This window comes from Centruroides sculpturatus, unplaced genomic scaffold, assembly GCF_000671375.1.
Source record: "Centruroides sculpturatus isolate CEXI.00-Female unplaced genomic scaffold, Cexi_2.0 scaffold887, whole genome shotgun sequence".
Taxonomy (NCBI): domain Eukaryota; kingdom Metazoa; phylum Arthropoda; class Arachnida; order Scorpiones; family Buthidae; genus Centruroides; species Centruroides sculpturatus.
Window position 1 is genome coordinate 261478 of NW_019385057.1, and position 27538 is coordinate 289015.

The 27538-nt window shown below is 31.0% G+C and overlaps 1 protein-coding gene across 1 annotated transcript in view; it reads left to right on the forward strand.

The window, feature by feature from the left end:
* The window catches only part of LOC111634044, a 99147-nt gene that overhangs the window by 25527 nt on the left and 46082 nt on the right, over positions 1-27538 (forward strand). The window contains exons 2-6 of the mRNA XM_023378724.1: positions 12780-12876; positions 12952-13126; positions 14384-14431; positions 23866-23999; positions 24183-24273. Coding sequence (XP_023234492.1) covers positions 12836-12876; positions 12952-13126; positions 14384-14431; positions 23866-23999; positions 24183-24273 — 489 coding nt within the window. The 5' untranslated portion in view covers positions 12780-12835. The remainder of the gene's footprint in view (positions 1-12779; positions 12877-12951; positions 13127-14383; positions 14432-23865; positions 24000-24182; positions 24274-27538) is intronic.

Here is a 27538-nt window from a genome sequence, read left to right on the forward strand (position 1 = left end):
TCTTGTCCTGGCTTAATTCATTCTTTTTACATCATTCTTTTCGTGTTTGTTGGAGTGGCAAGTTTTCGTCTCCCCATACCTTTATCCAAGGTGTCCCACAGGGAAGTGTTCTTGCCCGTCTTGTTTACTTTCTACATGGCAGACCTCTGGACAGTACTCCTCCCAACGTCACTACCATCCTCTATGCACATGATCTATACATCCTTACTTCAAGCACCATGCCCTCTCAAGCAGCTTGTAACACTAAAATAGCCCTGGACCACCTAGAACATTGAGCAGCCACATGGAGTTTATCTTTTTCCACCGCCCAAAGTGTTACAATCGATTTTTTCCCTAAACATCATCGTCCACCATTAACTTTGTCTCTTTGCTCGGGAAATATCTCCCAGCATCCTTCTCTCTGTATCCTTGGAGTTCACTTCTTGCAATCTTTCACTTGGCATGCATACAAAATTTTCTTAAGAATGAAAGTGACACAAGCTTGGTCCCTCCTCAAATATTTTTCTTCTCGCTGTAATGGTGCCAGGAGGGCTGACCTTCTCTGCTTAGTTTATACCATCTTAAGTCCAATGGTGGAATTACCCAACTACTATCTGTTGCATCAAAAAACCCATTCATGAAGCTCTTCGCACAGCCTTGGGGTGCCCAAGTCCACACTGCTTCTGTCTTTATATGCTGAGTCTGGCTATATCCCATTCCAGTCCAGAGGGCTATATCGCTCACCATCACTCACCTTTAGAGAGGCCAGTATAGCCCACTACACCTGATCTTCCACACAGTCTGTAGCTTAGACTACTATCGCCGACACCCTTTCCAGAGCCCATACGCTTCCAGGGTTCTATCCCAGATCTGTCAGGAGGGCTTCTACTGTCAGAGGCATGTGCTCTTGAGCTCTGTAAGCATCCATACTCTCATATGTATAGACGACTTCCCGAACTCTTCCAATGAGCCTCTGGCAGCCTTGAGTGCTCGGTTCGCTGAGTTACAAGCAACCACCTGGTGGGGTTGGACTCTTATTGGGGTCAACACCTCAAAATCTCATTCGCGGACGGCATTTGGTGTGGTTGTTCCAGCCCACACTGTTAAGGAAACATGGTCGCTCCATACCAACTGCAGTATCTTTGGTGTGAAGGCTCTTGGCATTCAACGGGCAGTTCACATCAGCACCCGCTTTAACAGTCTGATGGCCATTCTTTCGGACAGTAAATCAGTCCTCCAGGCAGTCATCAATGTCAATTTTTCATCATTGACCTAGCTGCAACAATCAGTTTACATCCCACCCCTCGAAATTGAGTGGACTCCTGGACATGTTGGTATCCATATTAATGAAGCGGCTGACCAGGCAGAAAGCAATGGCATTGTCACCAGTTCCTGGTAGAGGCCTCTCATGGCACGTGACCTCATCCATAATTTGCTGGAATCGATTACTTGCTCTTACACTGACAGCTGGTCCACTATTCTCCGGAGAAAAGGTCGCAACCATCTCCGATTTTTTTCATCCTGGATCTATCAACATGCATTGTCACGTAACTCTGAAACTTTATTGACCCATCTTCACACTGATACGGCCTCTTTGAATGGGTTCTTTTACCCACGACATCTGATTGTCTCCACTGTGGCTCACAGAAACATCTTTTCATTATTGGCTAGTTTGCCTGCAGTATGCGGGGGCCCGCCAAGAATTGGATTGTTCCTTGACCTTGGAGCTCACTATTGTCCACACTTTAATGCCTATATACTGGCCATGAGCGACCTCCCTCCTCGTCAACATATGGAAGTCTTGGAATGATTTGTGTACCGCAATAACTGCTTCGCCTAATAGCTAAGTGGTGCTCTTTGGAACAAAAAGCTAAAAGGCTATAGTCTCCATATGAAACAATAAAGAAAGAGGTAAATTGACCAAGCTGAGGTAAATGATCAAAATGAAAGAAAAGTAGAGTTTCCCAGAAACAAACAACCTGTTTGAAAGTGTAGAAAAAGACAGCATTGTGGTGAATCTTTTATAGTTCTAAAATGTTTAATGAATAGAACTGACATGTGTTTGATATGCCATTTTTCCTTCACTTTGGTGGATAAAGAAAACAGTACTTACTGCAAAACTTGTAACCAAAATTCACATTTATATTGCTACATGACTGATGGATACTCGACATGCATGGACAATTGATTAGTCTTTTAACTATTGATTAAATGGTATTTTTCTTTAGAGTTACGTCAACATACTTTTATTAATAAAATCAATTTTAAAATAAATTATTGTTTTTTGCATCCTACATTAAGGTGCTGTAACAGCAAATATCCAATTATATTTCAGAATTGTAATGGCAAATAGCCACACTGTTCTTTGCCTCATCATCTGGCTAATCATTCATTTTCATCACAAGTTCACAATAGGATACTATTATGGATTTACCAAAACAATGATGAAAATGGAAGAACAACCTTCTCAGTATCTATAAAATGGAAAATGTTCAAAACTAAAAAAATAATAAATATATAGGAAAGTAGCAGATGTATGAAGTTAATTTTTTTGTATTAAAAAATAATTTATAATTGTAACAATTGTAAATTAAAAATGATTTACAATTTTCCAAATATCTGTAATTTAGTATTCAAATGTTAATACAATAATAACTAAATATCAATATCATATCAAATATGTATTGATGCAGATAATCATTAATGTAAATATTCATGTAAAGAGAAAAATCTTTAAAAAAATCTTGAAATTTCAAATATGTGTGTATATATAGTATATAAAATTCAAAAGCATGACTTATGTACAATAATTAAAAGTCATGTTAGCTGATTACAGTAATTATTAAATTAGATCTTATATGGTTAATTTTACAGGAAGTTTAATCAAATTAATACTAAGATATATATGTTAATAATAATCTGATTAAGGATCACGAAATTGTAGTTTTCTTTACAATAATTTTATATAATATTATGTAATAATACACAATACAATTATACAAGGTTATGAAATTTGTGAATTTATGCATTATTTTATTTTATCTGATATCCATCAATGTTTTTTTTCTTGATGAAACAATTGGAAGACAAATCAGAAATTATAGTTTAGAAAAAGCTGAATTAATAAATTTCAGATGTATTCATAAAGTATATTTTTTTTTAAAGCAAACTTAATCATGCAAAATGACAAAAATTAATTGAATAATATTAAAATACATTATTTTACTCTCTTATTGATTGATCTTCACAATTATCAGATATATTTTCTGCATTTTTATTTCAATAAAGTGTTAATAAATAAATCAAGATATAAAAAAACTTAGATTTTTAAAATATATTCATATTTTTATAAAAACTTAATAATTTGATGTAGATATAATCAGTAACAATATATGAGTTATACGTAATTATTTCATTGAGAATGTTTGAAGGTATAATTTTGCTTTCCAAAATTTTTTTATATTTTTATTTTTATATCTTGCTTTATTACTTATCACAAATCATTTAATGTTTGTTTAAACAGAAATATTTCTCTACTTAATCAGATTTGTAAATATAGGATAAAAAAAAAACATTCCGTACCTCTGTTTAGACTGCTTTATATTAGAACAGACTGAACACAGTTTATGACAACATTCTATTTCATGCATTCTTAATTAATTAGAAATTTCATTATGTTTGTATTTAATCAACAATGAACATTTTAAATTAGAAAAGTTGAAGTAGAATAAGTATTTGTTTTATCATTGATAAATCATGATAACCGTACAAGATCATCTTTAAAATATAAATTAATAATATAAAAAACCTGAAGATGAATGCGTTAAGCGTTCATCTTCAGAGAGAAATAACTGAAGATGGACGCTTAATGCATTTGAAAACGTTCTTATGTAATTAAAGATTTTTGCTGGACTTTTGAATGGTTTTTTTTTATATTATTAATTTTTAGTCTCCAATAAGCAAGTATATATTTATAAATTAATCACTGCATTTTTNAATTACATAGGAAATGTAATAGTATAAATCTTATCAATTATATTTGAACAACTTGTGGATTATTATTAAATGTTTGTTTTTCGAATTACTCTTGATATTAAAACGATGTACAATGGAAACTCAATTCTCCAAACTTGATGGGTTCAGGGATCTTTCGGATAAACAAAATCTCGGATAATTGAGAAACTCGTTTGTTTTTGTTTTGGGTACATCAAGCATTGCGCATTTAAAGTTTCACAAACAATAAATAGAGTAATGCATGTTTGAAAGTAAATTAAACTGTTTTGTGCAGGAAATTCAAGGTGTTAAAATTGCTTACTCTAAACATGTTTTGTCCAAAGATCAGGAAGTAAACCTACAAATGACGAAAATGCAGAGGCGAATCCTGACCAAAATTTTTGGGCATGCTGAAAGTTGTAATAAGAATAGTAGGCATATCTCTAGCATCAAACAATAGACAGAAATGTTATTTGGTGTGAATAAAAAAAGTATGGACTATTATAAAGCCCATTATATCTACACATGAAATATATGAAATATATTATAATGAAAAAGTATTAAAAATTTATGATAATAATTCAAATTTTGTGGCTGAACCCACAAAATTTGAATTACTATCATAAATTTTCTATATAGACATTAATAGGAGTGGATCTACATAGATCCACTCCTATACACAATACATGTATACTGACTGGGTACTGCAAGCTTTTGATACAATCTGGCCATGTTAAATGCTTCAAATGATGTCATGCGCGCGCACTTGTTTGCTGCAGCAAACCTCCACATGAGCAAGCGATCGAGTTCCCACAAGCATTGCACTGACTTAAAATGGCTAGCTGATAGCTGTCAATGTAAAAGCAAACACAATTGATAAAAGGGTTTACACATTAGAATAAATTATTATTGGCATATTTTTTCTCATATAAAAAGTATATTGACAGTCAAAACTTTCTCTTAAGCATGCGGTGCATACTAAGCAAACCCAGAGAATTCACCCCTGCAAAAATTCTATTTTCTTCTGGTTCAAAAGTAGAAATGTGCCTCAGTTAAGTAAACTTACAATTACAGCATTATGAGTAAGATAGAAGTTAAGTTTCTCATATTTTAAGATTCTTTGAATAGATAGGAGTTCCCTGAAATACATTTACAATTGAATTTCAACAAACTGGTATTGACAATATAATGAATCAAGAATACTTAGGGTCTGAGGAAAGTAATCAGGCTGGATAAAGTTTTTAACACAAACTATTGTTTAGAAAAATAAAATCAAAAATCAACAATCCTTGGTTAAATTATGTGTATAAATTGGAAGGAAGTAAATAAAAGTGAGAGTTATATTGATTATTTCTCAAAATACTAAAAAAAATATAAGTTAATTTAGACAAAAGTGTACATTTTGTATATTTTCATATGCATCATTGCATAATATGTGCTTACAATTTTCATAATTTTGGTTGCTTTATGATTGCATATGTCATATACAGTCATTTTAGCAAAGAATCTGGTCACATTGATGATGAAACTCTAACAGACAAAAAGAAGTATGTACTGGCTTAATATTGTTAAAAACATAGCTGACATTCTGTCCAGTCATGAATTAAGTACATTCATTCAGTACATGGAAAAACTCAGTTATTGAAGCTAATGCTAAAAGAGAAAAATCTGTATTGAGTAATTATGAAATTGCCTCTTAAAACTTTCAGATATACGTGCCAAGTACTTTTGTTGTAAAAGGAAATAATGGAGCTATGAAATTCTAATCTGAAAAAGTGTCATTTCAAACATTTTCCAGCTGAAATTCCAAGAAAAAATCAGAACCAAAGGATGATCTAAGCAAAAATCCAAATAATAATTCTTTAATAAGAGGGAAATTACCATTTTGGTTTTCTCCCTTACCATGGGGTAGAAGAGGCCCTAATCACATTACATCACCATATTACTGTGTCCTAGGCAAGAAGGCACTGGGTGTATCTAGTTGCACTCCACTTAGAAGGGGCATATGACTCCGTGTGTCAAGAGGGGCTCCTAGTGAAGTTGGAATATTTTGGTATGGGAGGGAGGCTCTTGTCCTGGCTTAATTCATTCTTTTTACATCATTCTTTTCGTGTTTGTTGGAGTGGCAAGTTTTCGTCTCCCCATACCTTTATCCAAGGTGTCCCACAGGGAAGTGTTCTTGCCCGTCTTGTTTACTTTCTACATGGCAGACCTCTGGACAGTACTCCTCCCAACGTCACTACCATCCTCTATGCACATGATCTATACATCCTTACTTCAAGCACCATGCCCTCTCAAGCAGCTTGTAACACTAAAATAGCCCTGGACCACCTAGAACATTGAGCAGCCACATGGAGTTTATCTTTTTCCACCGCCCAAAGTGTTACAATTGATTTTTTCCCTAAACATCATCGTCCACCATTAACTTTGTCTCTTTGCTCGGGAAATATCTCCCAGCATCCTTCTCTCTGTATCCTTGGAGTTCACTTCTTGCAATCTTTCACTTGGCATGCATACAAAATTTTCTTAAGAATGAAAGTGACACAAGCTTGGTCCCTCCTCAAATATTTTTCTTCTCGCTGTAATGGTGCCAGGAGGGCTGACCTTCTCTGCTTAGTTTATACCATCTTAAGTCCAATGGTGGAATTCCCCAACTACTATCTGTTGCATCAAAAAACCCATTCATGAAGCTCTTCGCACAGCCTTGGGGTGCCCAAGTCCACACTGCTTCTGTCTTTATATGCTGAGTCTGGCTATATCCCATTCCAGTCCAGAGGGCTATATCGCTCACCATCACTCACCTTTAGAGAGGCCAGTATAGCCCACTACACCTGATCTTCCACACAGTCTGTAGCTTAGACTACTATCGCCGACACCCTTTCCAGAGCCCATACGCTTCCAGGGTTCTATCCCAGATCTGTCAGGAGGACTTCTACTGTCAGAGGCATGTGCTCTTGAGCTCTGTAAGCATCCATACTCTCATATGTATAGACGACTTCCCGAACTCTTCCAATGAGCCTCTGGCAGCCTTGAGTGCTCGGTTCGCTGAGTTACAAGCAACCACCTGGTGGGGTTGGACTCTTATTGGGGTCAACACCTCAAAATCTCATTTGCGGACGGCATTTGGTGTGGTTGTTCCAGCCCACACTGTTAAGGAAACATGGTCGCTCCATACCAACTGCAGTATCTTTGGTGTGAAGGCTCTTGGCATTCAACGGGCAGTTCACATCAGCACCCGCTTTAACAGTCTGATGGCCATTCTTTCGGACAGTAAATCAGTCCTCCAGGCAGTCATCAATGTCAATTTTTCCTCCCCGGCTCATCATTGACCTAGCTGCAACAATCAGTTTACATCCCACCCCCTCGAAATTGAGTGGACTCCTGGACATGTTGGTATCCATATTAATGAAGCGGCTGACCAGGCAGAAAGCAATGGCATTGTCACCAGTTCCTGGTAGAGGCCTCTCATGGCACGTGACCTCATCCATAATTTGCTGGAATCGATTACTTGCTCTTACACTGACAGCTGGTCCACTATTCTCCGGAGAAAAGGTCGCAACCATCTCCGATTTTTCTCATCCTGGATCTATCAACATGCATTGTCACGTAACTCTGAAACTTTATTGACCCATCTTCGCACTGATACGGCCTCTTTGAATGGGTTCCTTTACCCACGACATCTGATTGTCTCCACTGTGGCTCACCAGAAACATCTTTTCATTATTGGCTAGTTTGCCTGCAGTATGCGGGGGCCCGCCAAGAATTGGATTGTTCCTTGACCTTGGAGCTCACTATTGTCCACACTTTAATGCCTATATACTGGCCATGAGCGACCTCCCTCCTCGTCAACATATGGAAGTCTTGGAATGATTTGTGTACCGCAATAACTGCTTCGCCTAATAGCTAAGTGGTGCTCTTTGGAACAAAAAGCTAAAAGGCTATAGTCTCCATATGAAACAATAAAGAAATAGGTAAATTGACCAAGCTGAGGTAAATGATCAAAATGAAAGAAAAGTAGAGTTTCCCAGAAACAAACAACCTGTTTGAAAGTGTAGAAAAAGACTGCATTGTGGTGAATCTTTTATAGTTCTAAAATGTTTAATGAATAGAACTGACGTGTGTTTGATATGCCATTTTTCCTTCACTTTGGTGGATAAAGAAAACAGTACTTACTGCAAAACTTGTAACCAAAATTCACATTTATATTGCTACATGACTGATGGATACTCGACATGCATGGACAATTGATTAGTCTTTTAACTTTTGATTAAATGGTATTTTTTCTTTAGAGTTACGTCAACATACTTTTATTAATAAAATCAATTTTAAAATAAATTATTGTTTTTTGCATCCTACATTAAGGTGCTGTAACAGCAAATATCCAATTATATTTCAGAATTGTAATGGCAAATAGCCACACTGTTTTTTGCCTCATCATCTGGCTAATCATTCATTTTCATCACAAGTTCACAATAGGATACTATTATGGATTTACCAAAACAATGATGAAAATGGAAGAACAACCTTCTCAGTATCTATAAAATGGAAAATGTTCAAAACTAAAAAAATAATAAATATATAGGAAAGTAGCAGATGTATGAAGTTAATTTTTTTGTATTAAAAAATAATTTATAATTGTAACAATTGTAAATTAAAAATGATTTACAATTTTCCAAATATCTGTAATTTAGTATTCAAATGTTAATACAATAATAACTAAATATCAATATCATATCAAATATGTATTGATGCAGATAATCATTAATGTAAATATTCATGTAAAGAGAAAAATCTTTAAAAAAATCTTGAAATTTCAAATATGTGTGTATATATAGTATATAAAATTCAAAAGCATGACTTATGTACAATAATTAAAAGTCATGTTAGCTGATTACAGTAATTATTAAATTAGATCTTATATGGTTAATTTTACAGGAAGTTTAATCAAATTAATACTAAGATATATATGTTAATAATAATCTGATTAAGGATCACGAAATTGTAGTTTTCTTTACAATAATTTTATATAATATTATGTAATAATACACAATACAATTATACAAGGTTATGAAATTTGTGAATTTATGCATTATTTTATTTTATCTGATATCCATCAATGTTTTTTTTCTTGATGAAACAATTGGAAGACAAATCAGAAATTATAGTTTAGAAAAAGCTGAATTAATAAATTTCAGATGTATTCATAAAGTATATTTTTTTTTAAAGCAAACTTAATCATGCAAAATGACAAAAATTAATTGAATAATATTAAAATACATTATTTTACTCTCTTATTGATTGATCTTCACAATTATCAGATATATTTTCTGCATTTTTATTTCAATAAAGTGTTAATAAATAAATCAAGATATAAAAAAACTTAGATTTTTAAAATATATTCATATTTTTATAAAAACTTAATAATTTGATGTAGATATAATCAGTAACAATATATGAGTTATACGTAATTATTTCATTGAGAATGTTTGAAGGTATAATTTTGCTTTCCAAAATTTTTTTATATTTTTATTTTTATATCTTGCTTTATTACTTATCACAAATCATTTAATGTTTGTTTAAACAGAAATATTTCTCTACTTAATCAGATTTGTAAATATAGGATAAAAAAAAAACATTCCGTACCTCTGTTTAGACTGCTTTATATTAGAACAGACTGAACACAGTTTATGACAACATTCTATTTCATGCATTCTTAATTAATTAGAAATTTCATTATGTTTGTATTTAATCAACAATGAACATTTTAAATTAGAAAAGTTGAAGTAGAATAAGTATTTGTTTTATCATTGATAAATCATGATAACCGTACAAGATCATCTTTAAAATATAAATTAATAATATAAAAAACCTGAAGATGAATGCGTTAAGCGTTCATCTTCAGAGAGAAATAACTGAAGATGGACGCTTAATGCATTTGAAAACGTTCTTATGTAATTAAAGATTTTTGCTGGACTTTTGAATGGTTTTTTTTTATATTATTAATTTTTAGTCTCCAATAAGCAAGTATATATTTATAAATTAATCACTGCATTTTTAACATTTTACTAACAGTTTGAAAAAAATAATAATAAAAAAGGTGGGAATATTAAAACTAAGTTTCTTTCATTTTTGCTTAAAAACATATGCTGGTAATTTTTTATTGTTGGAAAAATATTTGTAAAGTTCTAGAATTACAAAAAAAAAAGAATGATAATAAATAAATAAATATCATATAAAAGGTATTAAAAGAAATAACACAACATTTTTAATGAATTATATACTGATGAAATATTCAAGTATTCCGAATTATTCTACATCATAATTAAACAGTTTCTATAAAAGCATAGGTAATACACCTAGGGTTGTTTTATTTTTGAAATTTATCAACAAAATAAAGGTTATCAAATTTATATTTTTACTTCTGGATTTATAATATTTATTATTTTTTAGATACATATCATGTTTGATATACAGTACTGATAATTAAAATGAAGATTTTAAAAAATTAATTTCTAAATTTAAGTGTTTTAATTCCAATTTATAATTTTTTTTTAAATTAATTTATGTCTTAATGCTAAGCTATTGATTGTTTTGCTAGTTATATGAAATAACTCATAATTTAAAATTCTACAAGTTTCTTAATTTTCTGTAGATTTTTAACTTAAGTATGTCAAACAAAAAAAAGAAGTAAAATTCCTTAATTAGTCTCTGGTAGAGGAGGTCTGCTCCATAAATAAGCTTACATATCTTTCATCTTTCTACCCAACAAGAATATTGATACTAAAAGTGTTGTAAAATCATTTCTTAGCTTAATCGCTTTTTGTTTTGGATGTTTATCTAGCATAAATTGTGAATGTGCCTACATATTCGCTACTCTATATATAATGTAGCAAAATTATCGGATAAACATTTGATGATAATTCAATGAGCTGTAAAAATTCTAAATTTTCCTAAGTTCAAAGTGATCAATAATCTTGTTTTTTTGTTAGTGAATTACAAAGTAAGAATCTTAGGTCGTTGTCTCTTTTTTTTTAAGCCCTAGAAACAGATTTATAAAATGCAGGAGTGATATGTCAATTTAAAACATCTTTGTTAGATTAATTTTAGGCCTCTTGCACAACAGCATTCCTAAAGATTATCAAAAGTGTTCACGAAGCAGATGGAATGTTGCCATTGTTGAAAACGTGTTTAATAGTATATTTTACACGTGGTTTTAAATGACTGTAGATTAGTTACTTTAATACTGTCTGACCTAACAGCTTGCTCATTTCACCTCCCAGTAACAATTTTCAATTGACGTTAACATAAAACGTTTGTTATATATTTAAAAAAATATCGTAATATATATTACTTAAAAAATTATATACAAGGAAAGTTGTTCTTGAATAAATAGAAAATTGGATAATTAGGGCACCAACAAGGTAGTTAGATCTATTAATTTTATTGCTGATTTTTTATGGGGAAAAAATATATATATAAGATGTTATCACGATTTTGCTAAATGCATATAAATTATCAAATAATTGTATCTTTTTTGAATATTTTAAATTTGTAAGTCGTAACGGGTGTATAAAAACTTGAATTTTACTTTTAACGGTGACATAAAAAGAAAAAAAAAAGTTGCTATTGGCAATTATGGAATATTTCTGCTAATATGTTTCTATCACTTTTCAATAATTCACACTAAAATAATAATTGGCATATTAATTACCGTAGAAAGTTTAAAGTTAAATTAATTTTGAAAGGAACTCAAGCAGAAAAATACACATTAATGATTTTTATTATCGTCATTTCTTAAAATTGGGTGAGCCTTGAATTTTCGAGCAACCTTTGATGTGCTATGGATGTAATACAACGCGCCAAAATGGTAGGCGTTCACTGAACGTGACTCACGTTAGTCACGCGTCAAGCCGTCTGCACCGCTTCAATGAATGTCCGACGATATTTGTAGTTCTCTTTCGACTAGAAAACTAACTTTGTTTTGTTAGCTTTATACAGATATTTAAATCTAATCTCTTATTTCCAGAATGCGAAATAATAAACGGAGAAGGTGGGGCAAATATTTTAACGGTGAGTCACCGGATCATCAGTACTCACTTCGTATTGCGTTTTTACCTGAGGATTCCGAAACAACAATGATTGTAAAATAAAATTTTGCGACCGATTGATTAATTGGGACTTTAACGACATATATGGGTTTATATGAGATAATGCAACGTTTTGTCCTTCGTCGGACAGGTGATTAAACGGGTCGTGTCAAGGAGGATTAATATGACGCTGTTTGTGGGGGGGGAAAAAAAGAAAAAAACATTCTAGTTTTCGTCTATTCCAGGCTGAGTCAACAGTGATGTTTCGCTCCATTCGTGTTCTTGGTTGAATGAGTTCATCTTTTTTTTTTTTCTTCGCCTCACTCAGACTTTGTTCTGAGTTTAGATAAAACAGCTCGCGACCTCTGATCTCTAGATAAGTCTATCATATTTTATTCTCCTCTGACCTACCTGACTTTCACTAATCACATAAACCCAAAACAGAAGCTCTCCAGTTAGATCGTTGGTAAACATTCCACTATCTAATGTAACTTTGTATGTAGATTATTCTAAATAATCCGTACTTTGAATGCAGTCTTATATAATAAGATATATATATATATATACAATTTATGAATTTGAAAAAAAATAAAAATAAAATTAGGAGGAAACTGTTAAATCAAGAGATACTACAGCGAATATCTGCACGACGTGCAGATGTGGAATAATTAAAATTCCGATATTTCTTTTTATATCAATTAATTCTCGGCCGGCCACCAGATGGCACGGTCACGTAACCTCCAGGTGCAAACACCTGTTGCTGTCAGTACGCGACGATGAAGTACGACGGACAATCGCATATTCCATTACCCGTCAGGTGAGAACGAACCCACGCACCGATTCTGCATTTAACTAGTTCCAATGGAGATTTTTTTTTCTTGTTTCGTTACAGGACAAGCAATAGTCGCAAAACTAAAGACAAGAGTAAAGAAACATCTGATGACAAATCCGTCGGTGTTTTGGGTGCTATTGTTGTTACTGGCCACTTACTGAAAGTGGCAGATGACGATGATAATGAAAAACAGAAGGAATTGGACGCCGAGAAAGAAAAGTCCGATCCGGTGAAGGTAAGTTACGCTACGCACGATGTTCATCCGTGCAGATTCAAGGTCTAATGGTGCAGGTGTTTTTTTTTTTACACTTTGATATACTGTATTCCCCGTGGCTACGCTGGTACGGGATAGCTCGGTGAATCACCTTGTAATATATTTTGGAAAATAAATATTAGTTTCTATCATTTTCTAGTGTAGATATCAAAGTATTTACAATATACAATATGAATTTGATGTTTTTCTTATTCCGAAAATAAATTATATTGTGGATCATAATTTTCGTGGAATACGCTGTTTAATAATATCTGATTCTATATATATATTTAGATCATTAAACCCAGATGTATCTACTTCTTAATCAGTTCTAATAAGTTCCCGGAGGACTTAAAATAAATAAATTTACTATTTAATGAACTGGATTCATCCATAACTGGTTCTGTACAATGTTCATCGTGTTTGTTATCGTATCGCAGTCTCGTCTGGATCGTGTGACACACTCAAACATTCGCGTTATCGGATTATATATAAAATTCACGATATTTTTTTTTTATCCTCCGTGCTGCCGATGTACTGTTTGTTTAGACCACGGGGTTCGTTGAAACTTTTTTGTATGCGAATGTTTGTTATTGGACCGTTTCCAACTTCCAGAAGGAAGTCGATCTCCGTTTCTAATGCGAACTGGATCGTTACATATTCTACTTAAAATAATAGTCAAAATATAATTTGACGCTTATTATTTTGCGGAAGGAAGGAGAGATGGTTTTTTTTTTATATCATTCTCCGATAGTTTGTAAAGTTTGAGCTATGCCGATCAATTTAACAAGATGTAATTCTCGGAGATAAGACAACCCTGAAATGTTTTTAATTAGACTTTATTGCGACACCAATTCTTAAAAAATAATAGATGCTTACAGGTCTTCGTTTTACTCCAGAATGACGGAAAAGATTCGTTGGATAATTTTGTGTGTTCATTTTTTTGCGGAGATGTCGGTGAACGATTAGCAGCCACAACATTCTCTCTCTGTCTCTCTCTTTCATTCGGTCTCTTTTTTATTAATAGCTTGCTACTAGATACCCGACGCGATTTTCTAATTGCCGTTCACTTTGTTTTAAATAACTCACCAGTATTTATGAATAAAGCGGTGTAGAATGTAGCTCGGTATAGCACGAATTTAGTAATTCATCGCTCTGCTGGGCACCTGTTACACCCTGTCACATGTTTGTTGCATTTCACCCTAGAAGAGATCATTCACAAGACTTTCTTTATTGCAGGAACCGGCCGAACGACCACCCACCGATGGCGAACAGGAGAACGTGCAGGTGAGCTACTTTTTTTTTTTTTTTTTCAATAAACGTGAACCGGACGGGGTTATCCACGGCTCCATCAATAAAAACCAAAAGATATCAGTCGCGTGAACCCAATTCGCAGGAAAACAAACTGAAATAGATTTGGCAAACTCCCGCCGATTCTTTACCATCCTCTTACTCTCTCCCTCCGGTCGTACAGTAGGTACTTCCCACACACATTTCCTTAAACAGCGAGTTGGGAACTGGAGAACCAAGTAAAAACAACCAACAACGATGCGGTTAGGAAAAAAGGTAGGAATTTAATCTAAGATCGGACGGGTCGTCCATCCCGTCGATCCCAGACGGTCTTTTTTTTCTTTATGATTTTGAGTTGTGTCTGTAGAACACGGATGACCTGTTGATAAACTAGTCAGTCAGAGTACGCTTCCGGTATCGAAATCGAGGCCAGAAAAGCGTTCTTTTGTAACAGAGTAGGAATGTCCAGTGTGTTGTTTATGCCGTTGGAAAAAAGTAGTAGTAGCAATCAGCGGAAGACGAAAAGAACTAGTTCATCAGATGAATTTTTTTTTTCGTCAATCAAATCTGTTATCATTTTCGTTTCTCCATTCTTAATTTGTTTAAAAGTAAAGAAGATTGGTAGTTTCTAACAGCTCTTATCCGTTATCGTTTACATGTATGCTATTTTTTGTTTTTTGTTTGGCTACATAAATGTGCGTATGTTTTCTCACGTTTGCTAAGGCCCCTCGATAAATGACGTCCTTTCGTTTCGGGTCACGTTGCGAAATTCGAAATATTCGATGCGAAGAAGACGTCTTGAGAAATGGAAATTCAACCTCATTTTCTCTTCCTACCTCCATTACCATCGGCAAAATAGAAAACAGAATGTTGTGAAAACATATTACGGACAAGGTCAAAACCTGTTAATTAAAAACACGTTTCTAGTCGTAAGAAAAGTCGACTCGAGTTTGCTTGCAAGCCTAGAGGCAAAATATTGATATTGTCATTATATTTCATATTTCTGTAGTTAAAAGAAAACGATTTAATAGTGTTTTTTTTTGTTTTTTAATTTATAAAATATTATAATAGATTAGGTATTATATCAATTTCTTACTTTAATAGAAAGGATTATGAAATGAAATGATTGCTAGAACGTTTTACTTAATGAATGAATGAATGAATGATTCATTTGACGGTAATAGTTTAAAAAGTCAATCTTTCAATATTAATAACACAATAAAATAAATATGTTACTATTTTAAAAAATTTAGATGATGTAAACAAACAGTAGTGCACACAGGATTTAATTTAATTTTGAAGCCAAGTTGAATGAATGAATAAAAAAAAATTTTAATGTGAATTAAATAAAATTCCCATTTTATGTGACTGCTAATTTATAGTAAATACATAGAAGATACAACACAATATAAATAAAAAACGAATTTTAATTAGGAAAAGATTTTTGAAAAGTTTTCTAATTTTTTCCCCTTTTTTCTTTGGGGGGTGTAAGGATCCCTTGGTATACTCCTTTGTTTACAGTGGGTGCACTGCTGTAAACGAAAATATAGTATCTAGATTCTTTAATTTGAAAATTTTAAATTAATAATTGAAATTATTTTATTTACTAATTGTCAATTTCAATAAATTACAACTGATAATTTTCAGTTTATGTGTCTTTAAAAGAACGACATGAAATTTTTCAGTACTTTTATAAAGCTAATCAACAAATATGAACTTTTAAACTTTTTTTTTTAACTGTTAATATTTAAAAATTTATTAATATTTCTGATGATTTAATTTTGCTAATAAATGCAAATCCAACAAAACTGGATAAGACGAACAGAGCTGTACAGTAGGAAGAAATTTACAAACAAATGTTTTTAACTGCTTTAGCAGCCATAAACAGGTTCCAAACAAAAGAAACTCTAAAATAAGAATGTTATATTCTAAAACATAAGTATAAATTTAAACTAAAGGATATATAAAAAATTTGAAATGAACCAATAACATATATAACCAATTTCTGACAGCAGAATAAGACATTCTTGGTACTTGAATTGTCTTGTTCACTGTTGTGTAGCTCATAAGAATCACATCCAGGAAGTAGTCAAATACTTAGCCCAAGTTCATGGGAACAAGAACTTTTTGCAACCAAATTATTGTCAATTGTTGCATTTGTATACTCCTAGCTGTAGTCGAAAACCACTTTGGATTAATTTGAATTGAACCTAGTAGTAAAATTTTTTATGTATGTAAAAGCGATTTTACAAAAGAAAATAGAGCCTTACTGTAATATTCACATAGTATGGCTTAAAGATAAGAACAGAAAAAATACCAGAACCTGTTCAAAACAAAAAAAAAATAATTCAATATTGTGTGATTCAGATTTATACAGGTTTTGCTTAATAAACAACCAAGCCTAAATATTCAGTTCTGTAATAATAGGAGAATATGAGATTATTTCATGCAAGAGGAAGCAACCCTTTGATCTCTACTCTATATACATTGGAAATAGTATTTAGAGTAAATCCAATTAACACACAGAATTTAAGAAATAAACTTCATTATTCTGCAATATCTTTGAAATCGATGAATGGATTTCAATAAAATTTTGGAGCACATTGTATATGTAGTCTGCTCAGTTGCATGGAATTACATGCTTCCAAAAATGTATGAAAGTCAGTGGCACTTATTAATTATTACACACTTGGAATTACCTCATTCAGGGCTAAATCAAGCATTTAGGAGATCTGCAAAACAGACCCCTTTCCAAAACATCCCCTTAATCTTCTCCAACTATCTGCATTACATAGGTTCCGAACCTTGTTTTCTTTTATAACATAAAAGAATCTATCTAAAATTATTGGTGACAACTATGCTGTTTATGTAATACATGTGCAAAGATAATGCTGGAGTTATCCTGCCCTTCCCTATTGTCATATTATTTTGGCTATAGTTTGGCTAACTATCAAAAGTTAATGTGAAATAAAATATTATAAAGACAGGAAATTAGACTGCTATCTTGTACTACTATTAATAGTTACAATAATTTAAAAATTATTTATTTATTTATGCATACTGGTTTCATCCATGATGCAGGAATACAAACTTATACAGATTACAAAAATCAGTACGCAACAGTAAAAAACCGCAGTAATACTATAATTAATGAATTATTACAGAATATATATAAATAATACAAATTTTACAAAACCAACAATAAATAATAAATTAAATGAAATGTCAACATAATCAAAATCATGGGGAGAACTATCGGAAGAAAAAAAAAATAATAAATTATATATAAAATAACTACATTCACCTAAAAATAGAAGAAAAATTAATTATCACATCAAGACAATGGATAGTCACCCATATTCCTTAAACTCAAACACACATTTAAAGAAAAAAATAATGCTACCTATGTGCAGAACCAAATGATTCCAAATGCAAAGCAGAACAAAATCAAGTGCCAATCTATCCGAATGACAATTGAAACAAAATAATCGTCATAAAATTACCTAAAAAATAATTTAACTTTCTGGATTAAAAGATTAATCAAAGTTATGTAAATTACCAATAAGGTCCAAAATCTTTTAAAAGAAATAGTAGAAACACTAAAAATACTTTCACGTAATTTAAAAAATTAATACACTTAGCTATTACGTGATACACATCTAAAGACTGATCACCAATGTATGCAAATATCTCTGCAATAATTTGCAAAAAATTATGAGAATTACATTTTACTTGCATTAAAGTAGAACTAATATTAAAAGAAATATTATTATTTAATAATTCATCAAAATTAATACCATTATTGATAACCCCATACCTCAGAAGCATATAACAAAGACAAAGTAACAACTGGATTAAAAATCCTCAGACAATTGCTCATATTACATAACTTAGCTGATCTACACATCTGAATAACTTTATCAGTTTTAATATAAGCATTTCTTTTTGAAATCTGAATTAGGAGATATATTTCCATTACACTTAAATATTACAACCAGATATTTATATTGCAAAATTACTCGTGTTATATCATTTCTAAACCGCCATTAATCATATTTAGAAAATTTACCTCCATTATGATAAACAATGACTTTAGATTTTAAAAGATACAATCTCATATTATTTTCTAATAAATACTTATCCAAAATATTAATAAATCCCTGTAAATCTGTAACGGAATTGGCAATCAAAACAATGTCATCTGCATATGTCAATATTTTAACATTAGTACTGTTCACATCAATACCTTCATAATCAGAATTATTTATCCATTCAATTAAGTCATTTAAATATAAACTAAACAAAACAGGACTCAAAACACAACCTTGTCTAATGCTAGTAGCTGTAAAAAAAGATCAGGAGCAAAAATGGCCCCATTTGATTCTCTATATAATTCTGCAAGCAAAGAAACAAATTTCAAACTCAGACCATATTTTAAATTTTCTCCACATTAAATAAATTCTTATCTACAGTATCAAAAGCCAAAGACAAATCTACAAAAAAAGACATATACTTCATGCCTTTTTCTCATTAGCGTCTTAGTAATAAGAGTATGCAAAATGAAACATTATCTATGGTAGAATATTTTTCTCGAAAACCAGCCTGATTGTCAAATAAAATATCATGTAAATTTAACCAAGTTTAACCACTGACGGATTCATTATCGCCCAGAGCAAACCGCTGAACCTAAAAAGGTGAAATTTTGTACACAGTTAGGGTACGTCATGAAAACGCAAACTAAGAAGGGATTTTTTGAAATTCCCCTGTGGGGGGAGAGGGAAGGGATTAAGGCTTAACCTGAAGAATGGCTTCTACTGTACTATTTTAGATGCATATTTTTGTTTTTAACATTTAGTCTTCATTGAGTACTTAGGTGTATTAAATTGATAACATTTCATACATTGTTATAAATATTTTTATATATTTCAATTTTTTAATCAAATGTTCAAACCACTTTAAATTCAAATTTGTTATTGCATATTGGTTTGATTATAGAATGATTGTAAACGTTCCAGAAAATTGATCAAATTGAAAATAGTTTGTTTTATTCTCAGCAATTCTCATCATTCTCAGTGGTAGGTGTTATATAACAATTACTATGGTGGTTGAAATACTGAATATAAATGGGTTTGCTTGCAAAAGTCACAGATAACAGCTAGTATAATATAAGTAGACAGAGAGTCAGTTGCTCAGCTCTTAAATTTAGATTTATTTTATTACTGTCTTCTAACTTGAAAGCTATTTAATATTTTTAATGAATATTTGTTTAATTAATATAAAATGGATTTGTAACTATAAAGTTTAAAAAATGAAGTAAATAAAGCAAAATAATAATGCCATATTTAGTTTGAATTTAGTTAGCAATGTGGTGGAAAAATAATGCTGTTATGTATAAAAAAAGAAGTAAGCTAGAACTATTATTTTAAATGCATGTAATTTAATTGAAAAATTCATTTTATAGGAATAAAAAATTGCAATGAGTTAACATATGATAGACTTGACAGTCACTCTTAAAATAGTTCTTGAAATAATAACATTATATACAGAAAAAATGGAATTAATAAGAAATTTTTCAGATTTTCAGATACAAATTTAAATAGTAATAACAATTTCACCCTTATCTTTAATTATCATCATAAATTCTTTGTTAAAAGGCTGATTCTTTATTGTAAAGAGGAAGGATGAGGCTTTACAGATATAGTAAATTTTCACTCAAACAAACAATACACTGTGAGTTCTACAGAAAACAAGAAACAACAAAATTACATAAAGCTGTAACTCTTGCAGACAAAAACATTAAATCATTAAACCTATATATCACTCAACTGGATCTAGTACAGTATATAAAATGTACAGTACAGACACAGACACCATCAGGTAGTCTTGGGCTTGAAAGGCACTCTATAGTATGCACTCTAATGATCTCAGTCAGGATCAAGTTGACAAAACTGTGTCACACTGCCAGCTAAATGCGCTGTAATTGATGTATATGGAGGTGACGCACCCCAATCTTTTTAGATTGAGGTGGGTCACCTTCATATGCACGTGAAACAAAAGTATAATTTATTCAGTAATCATGTTTTTAAATGACATTTCAAATGTGTGTACTTAAGTGCATTGTAATGATGTAAAAGCATTAAAAAAAATTATTTTTATATATTAAAATTGTTTCAATATAAATTCTCCTAATTTTTTTAAATTTAATGAAAATTTAGTTTCCAACTACTGTATCTTACAGAAAATACAAGAGGTAGGCATCTGCTTATATCTTGTATTTTCTCTAGTATTACATCTCTACAATGCACTCAAATACACAAATTGAAATGTGAATTTACAAACATGATTACTGATTTAAATTATATTTTTGTTCTTGTTCTTTTTGAGATTAGGGTGTATTTACATACACACACCTAAAACGTCATGTCTAGTTGATATTATTGATTATTAAATTCTACATTTGGTTATGTTTTTGAATTTTGAGATGGGAAGGATGATGATGAAGGTACTCCTAAAACATTATTAAAATGCATTGTCATCTGACTTGTATGTCTTCTATCATAATAAGAAGTAGATGAAATCTAAATTCACAATTTCAGTATGTAAAGTACTAAGTTATTTTTTCGCCTTTTACAACGATTATCGACACAAACTGTATGCCGGAAATAGCTGTTACCTAACGGGTACTTTACACGGATTCACGTTAATCTGCCAGGCCTGAACTTTAAGCGTGCACCGAAAGAAATAATGACAAAGTTAGTCAAAAAACAATCCAATATTTAATAATAATTCTAGTAGTAACTATGTACAAAATTTAGCAACAATCAAACAACAATTTATTCAAAGAAAATCAACAATAAGAATCAACCCAACAACACTCAAATCAATCTATTTGCTAACTTAAATCTATTCCCCTTTGGAATTCAACAAAAATTTCAAAGACTTAATCTGTGTACAATAAGTCTTATGAACTAAGGTCCTAATTGTCACCTCAATATACTAGGAATCTTTTTCCTCAACTCTCAAGACTTTCTCCAATCTTTGATCCACAAATCAAATAACTTCAAAACGCCTTGGAACAACTTTATTGCTATCGGACACCTCTCTTGTTCGCTGCTACGAAGCTCACCATGCTCGTTGTTAACAGAAGCTCACCTTGTTCATCTTCGCTTGAGGTATGGCTTTATACTATGAGGTGATGTCACAATTTTAAGTGAAACCACTCCCCTCATTTACATACTTATCACTAACAGTAAACTTTTTCCTTTTTGCCTGGCAGCCTATTTCCCGACAACACTCGCTATCCTTTTACATTATCCTTTTTGACAATATTTTGGGATGTTTCATTCATTAAGGATTAGCTAGTTCTTGAGTAGTGCTTGTGTGGTCTCTCCCCCCTCTTCAGTGTGGACTTACTTTTTTTTTTCCACTCGGGAGTGCAAGTGTGTGCGAGTTTTTTTTTTTCGTATGGCGCTTCTTATCATTGGTGAGTTGATTTTTGTTTCTTCTGTTTTTAAGTTTCTAAGGTGAGTGGTGAGGAAACCCTCGTCCTAACAAAACATAAGCCCCAAACAAAATAGAATAAAAAGCAAAATAAAAAGTAACTAAAAATAATGCTTGGACTTGGTTCCTTACAAGTATTTGATACAAATAAAGTTAAATAAAAGCATTTAATAAAAAATAGTAGTAAGGTTAGGTTTATCTTGCTTTCTTCATAAAATGTTTATTTTGTTTTGATATTCAGTTTAATATTTTATACTTCTATTTGGACATATAGTTTATTTTTTTATGTCATTATATGCAAATTGATTTCTACTGTTGGCAAGTTGCACAAGAAAAATGATTACTTATATCTTTCAGATAAAAGTGTAAATATGTCTTTGTTTTATTTGTTCATTTAATTTTGAGATTCAAAATCTACGTATGGCTAGATGACATGCTGATATTTTTTAAGTTACTCAGGATCTAAACATTTGCAATTCAAACTGTTCACATTTCTTGTTCCTCACTTCTATATTATTTTTTGTTAGCAGATTGTTTGATTTGATTTGATTTTAGCTTAACAGAAAATATTTAGTTTATTAATTTGACATGTTTTAGATTTTCACACATTGCTCTAAAGATCTATTTAAGTATAATTATAGTAATCGTAGGCAATTATTCTTATATTTATTTATACATCACTTATAATAGAAGTGGGAATCCTTCTTTAACCGGAAGGACTATTTCAGAAGGAACTTGTAAGTGATTAACATATTGCAGATTGCATAAGCATTTAATATCTATGCACCAATCTATATAAATAAAAATGTAAATGTTCGTTTGTTAAAAATCTTAAATCTCCAAAAGTTCTTAACTGATTGCTTTGAAATTTTGACACAACATTGCATTTGAATATACGTGTTTTTATATTATACAGATGTCAAAATCCCCCCGCAGGGGAGAGGGACATGATTAAGGCTTACCGTGAAGAACTCTGCTTCTATTATATTATTTTAGATACGGTTTTTTGCGTTTTTGATTGTGTTTTAATAGGGTATGTCAAGAGAATGTACAGTAAGAAGGGATTTTTTGAAATCCTCTCCCGCGGGGATTGTTATACATTTATAATAGATACATTTTGAGCCACAGCAACATATGGCCGGGTACAGCTAGTAATACATATCAATTGCACTTAGTTGTTTTTATTGAGAGAGAAAGAGAACTGAAAACAAATTTTGATAATAAATAAATTTAATTTTTCTGCCACAAATTTTATCTTATCAGGCTGTGCTAGAAGTCATGAGTGGCTGCAGGTTTCCTGAAACCTGATGTATAAGAATGATAATGCAATTATGTATATTGTTAATACATATTTTGAAGAGAATAAAAGATTGCATTTTCAAACAATAGATAAAATATGAGTGCATTAATTATCTGTATTTAAGTGTTAAATCTATGATATGAAAATACTGTTCTAGTTATTTGTCTAGACATTTTTAAACATTAGTAAACTGTCTAGGAATAAAAATCCTTCTGGTGAATTTCACAGTATGGGTTTTTATTAGCAATGCCATTGACATTAAAATCATACAATTACTTGTTTAAACCAAATAAGTTCAGGAAAATTTAATGACATTTAATTCACATAAGACTATAAATGAATTAATTCATAATCTTATGTAGAGATGGATGCAATTATCAAAATATTTTTGAGATAGTAATACATTTATCTCTAATTGAAATTTTTTAATAAATTAATTTATAGTATTAGATTAGGTTTGAAAAATTCAATGCTATTTGTATAGGTATTTAGTTTAAGAATTCTGAGTAGAATTAGTTTTTATATTTGAAATATTATTCAATAGATTATATGATAGTGTATTTTTAGTAAATGTTAAATTTGTAATTTTTATTTTGAATGTAATAATTTTTTTGTTTTTTTCTATTTAAAGAAAGATGGGTTGAAACAACAATTGGAAAAGGAAAAAATGCTTCGTTCTGAAGCAGAAGCACAACTTAGAGAGGTTCATTTGGAATGTGAAAGATGTAAAGTTCGCTTAAAAAGTTTACAAGATGATTTCAAAAAGTAAGAACTCTGATATTAAATATTCTTAAAATACATTTCATTGGAAGAAATTTTCTTATAAAGATTATTTTAATTTTGATTAAAATTTTATATATAAATATTCATCTAAATATTAAAATTTAATCTCTAATTACCAAATAACATATGGAAATTTGTACATTTATTTAATTTATTACTTTCAAGAATGGAAGAAATGGTATGCAATATGTTACAATTCAAGTCTCGTATAGAGCAACTTAAACATGAAAAATCATCAATTTCTTTAGCTTATGAGGTAAGTTCTGAGAAGATATCTTTAAATAAAATTGTAATGATAACTCTAATGAAATGAAATATGTCTAGGTTATTTAGAAATTAATTTTAATTACCAACAGTAAAACTTAGATAAAATGGTATTTTTATAATATAAAGTTGTTCTGAATTATAATTGAAATTTAAAATTTAAATTGAGAAAGAATAAAAATATTTCAAAATATAAATATAAATTTTCTTGAATGCTATCATTAATAAATTAAAACTAAAATAAAAACTAAGTAATTTATCTAATATAATACAGCTGTTTTCACTTCGTTGACTGACTGAATCATTCACTCACTGTCATGAAATGTTTACTAGATGCAGACTTTTTACAGAAAAATGAAATAATGCATTCAAAAAATAATACTTTGTACATTACAAAAAAATCTGAAATTTCAAAAAATTTGTAGACATTAGTAATACAAGATGTCAAGGTTCAATTCTCAATATCTCATACACAGTACACCATCTGTTGGATGATTAACTTAAATGCCACCTGCTTATTTTAATTTGCTCCACATTATTTTAAATAACAGCATTTTCATTTTGTCTTATTTGAATATTCTTTATTGTATTTTTAGAATATTTATTATAGTTATTTAATTAATATATATAATTATTGAAAAAAGGTGACCATGGTTTAAATATCAATTACATTGGTTAATAATCAACCAATTTCTTTGATTGTTATGTTCAGTTGTGTACAAACATTGAAAATTTTCCTTTTATTTTTTTTTTTTTTTTGTCATTTTGCAATTTCACTGCCTAACATCTCAGTCAGTGTAGTAGTAACCGTATAACATAAACATAAAGCATCATGTATGTTGTGGTATGTTTGAGTTTAAATCAGTTCTAACAGTGCAACAACAATATTGACTTACTTATGATCAAGATACACCTATAAACAAGACCATAATTCTATATTATTTCATTTTCATATGATTCATAATGATTTAATCAGCTTAAAGAAACTAGAAGTATGCACATTAAGAAATTGCCAGGCTAACATCCTGTTGATACATCAGAAGAAAATGTGGACCATATGAAACAATCATGTATGTGTAACCCAAAGAAATTGCAACTTGAACTTGGTATTCTTAAAATGACTATAAAAAATCATTCATAAACATTTGAAATTGCATACCTGCAAAATCCAGCTCAAAGATGAAATCAAACCTGACAAACCTTTCAGACATGTTGTATTCATGATGAGTAAAATTGACTGTGATGATAGTCTCTTCAAGCACATTATGTTTAGTGATGAAGCAACTTTTCACGTAAATGGATGTGTCAATTATCACAACTATAAAATCTGGGTATGAACAACCAAATGAAATTTTTTAATGCATTTACAATCCTCCCAAGATAAATGTGTGATGTGAATTAATGCACATAATTATGTGGTGGCTCCGTGTGTTTGTTAAAGAACAATTACAGGCAATGGTTATTTGGATATGATGGAACTTGTGTTTTTTTCTCAGATTTATGATGATGGAAAGGTAAGATGATGCACCACCCATCACAATTGCAATGTTTCAGATGCACTCAATGATAGGTTTCCTTGTCACTTGATTGGGAAAGGTAGTTATGTTTCCTGTCTGGTAAGAAGTCCTGATCTGACTTTTCTAGACTTTTTCGTATGGAGCTATATCAAGAATATAGTCTATGCAGAGAAGATTTGTGATCTACAACACAAGAGACAAGATCATTGGTTGTATAGCATCTGTCACACCTGAAATAATTAAGTGCACCTGGTGGAGATCAACTGTTGCTTAAATATTTGTTGAGCAGCAAGGTGTGCTCACATTGAAACATACTAAAATATGAAAAACTCTTGAAGATTTTCAGTATGCAATAAATCACCAAACGATCGCCTAAATATTGGGCTATAATATGGCTAATTAAATGATTGGTATAAAGTAATTTGACACTAGAGGTAGACGTTAGTCGCCATCTCTTAAGTAAATTAATAATTATAATTAAATAAATTATTAAATAAATTTAGAACCTTCTAGAATAAAAGAACTGGCCCGAGACAGGGCTCGAATCTGCAACTTCCGCTTGCCGTGCTGTGCATAACTGGCAAGCACACTGCATGGCACAGCAGCGGGTTTGAGCCCTATCTCGGGCCAGTTCTTTTATTCCAGAAGGTTCTAAATTTATTTAATAATTTATTTATTTAATTATAATTATTAATTTACTTAAGAGATGGCACCTAACGTCTACCTCTAGTGTCAAATTACTTTATACCAATCATTTAATTAGCCATATTATAGCCCGATATTTAGGTGATTGTTTGGTGATTTACTCAGGCTTTGCGATGTTATTATTTATAGATTTTCAGTATGTTTTGATATGTAAGAAAATGCTTTGTTTTTAATTAAATGCATTGTTATTTAATCACAGAATTTCAGACATCTTTTTTGACAACAATGTATATGATATACTTATGTATTGATATATTGTAGGCCCATTCCCAACTGCCTTCAGGAGTCGAATCCTTATGTTTTTCATTGCTCTCATATCTATGTTGCAATTTATAATTTTTTAAACTTGAATAACTAAATATAATATTTTAAAAATTAATAAAGAGTAATTGAATAAGACAAAATGAAAATTCTGTTATTTAAAACTACATAATGCAGATTAATAAAAAAATTTTTTTAAATAAGCAGGTGGCATTAAATTAATCATTTGACAGATGGTATGACTGTCTAAAACAGTTAGAATCAAACTTTGATATTTTTTAGAGCCTAAAATATTTGAAATTTTTGAGATTTCAGATTTTTCTGGTAATATACTTGATGTCCTCTTTCAAATGCATTGTTTTATTCTTTTGTAAGAAGTGTACTGCTTTTAACTAAAGATTTCATGTCAGTGAGTGAGTGAGTTGTCAGTTAGTGAAAACCATGTAGCTTTATTTTATCAATATAACAAGTAGTTATAAATTAATGTCAATATTATATATATACTAGCTGCAAGGACCCGCTTCGCTGGGCAAAAAGTATCGATAGTGAAGATTAAGATAATTACATTATAGCTAATCTTACCTGTTTTCACAGAATGCAAGAATTAGGTCCCCCGTTTCCAGACTAATTAGAGAATTTTTACGTTTAGTCAAACGAACTATTTTCAACGTTTCTGGAACGTTTACAATCGTTCTATAATCGAACCAATATTCGAATTTTATGTTCGAATTTAATTTGAACAAATTCGAACAAAACATTCGAAATAGAAAGCCA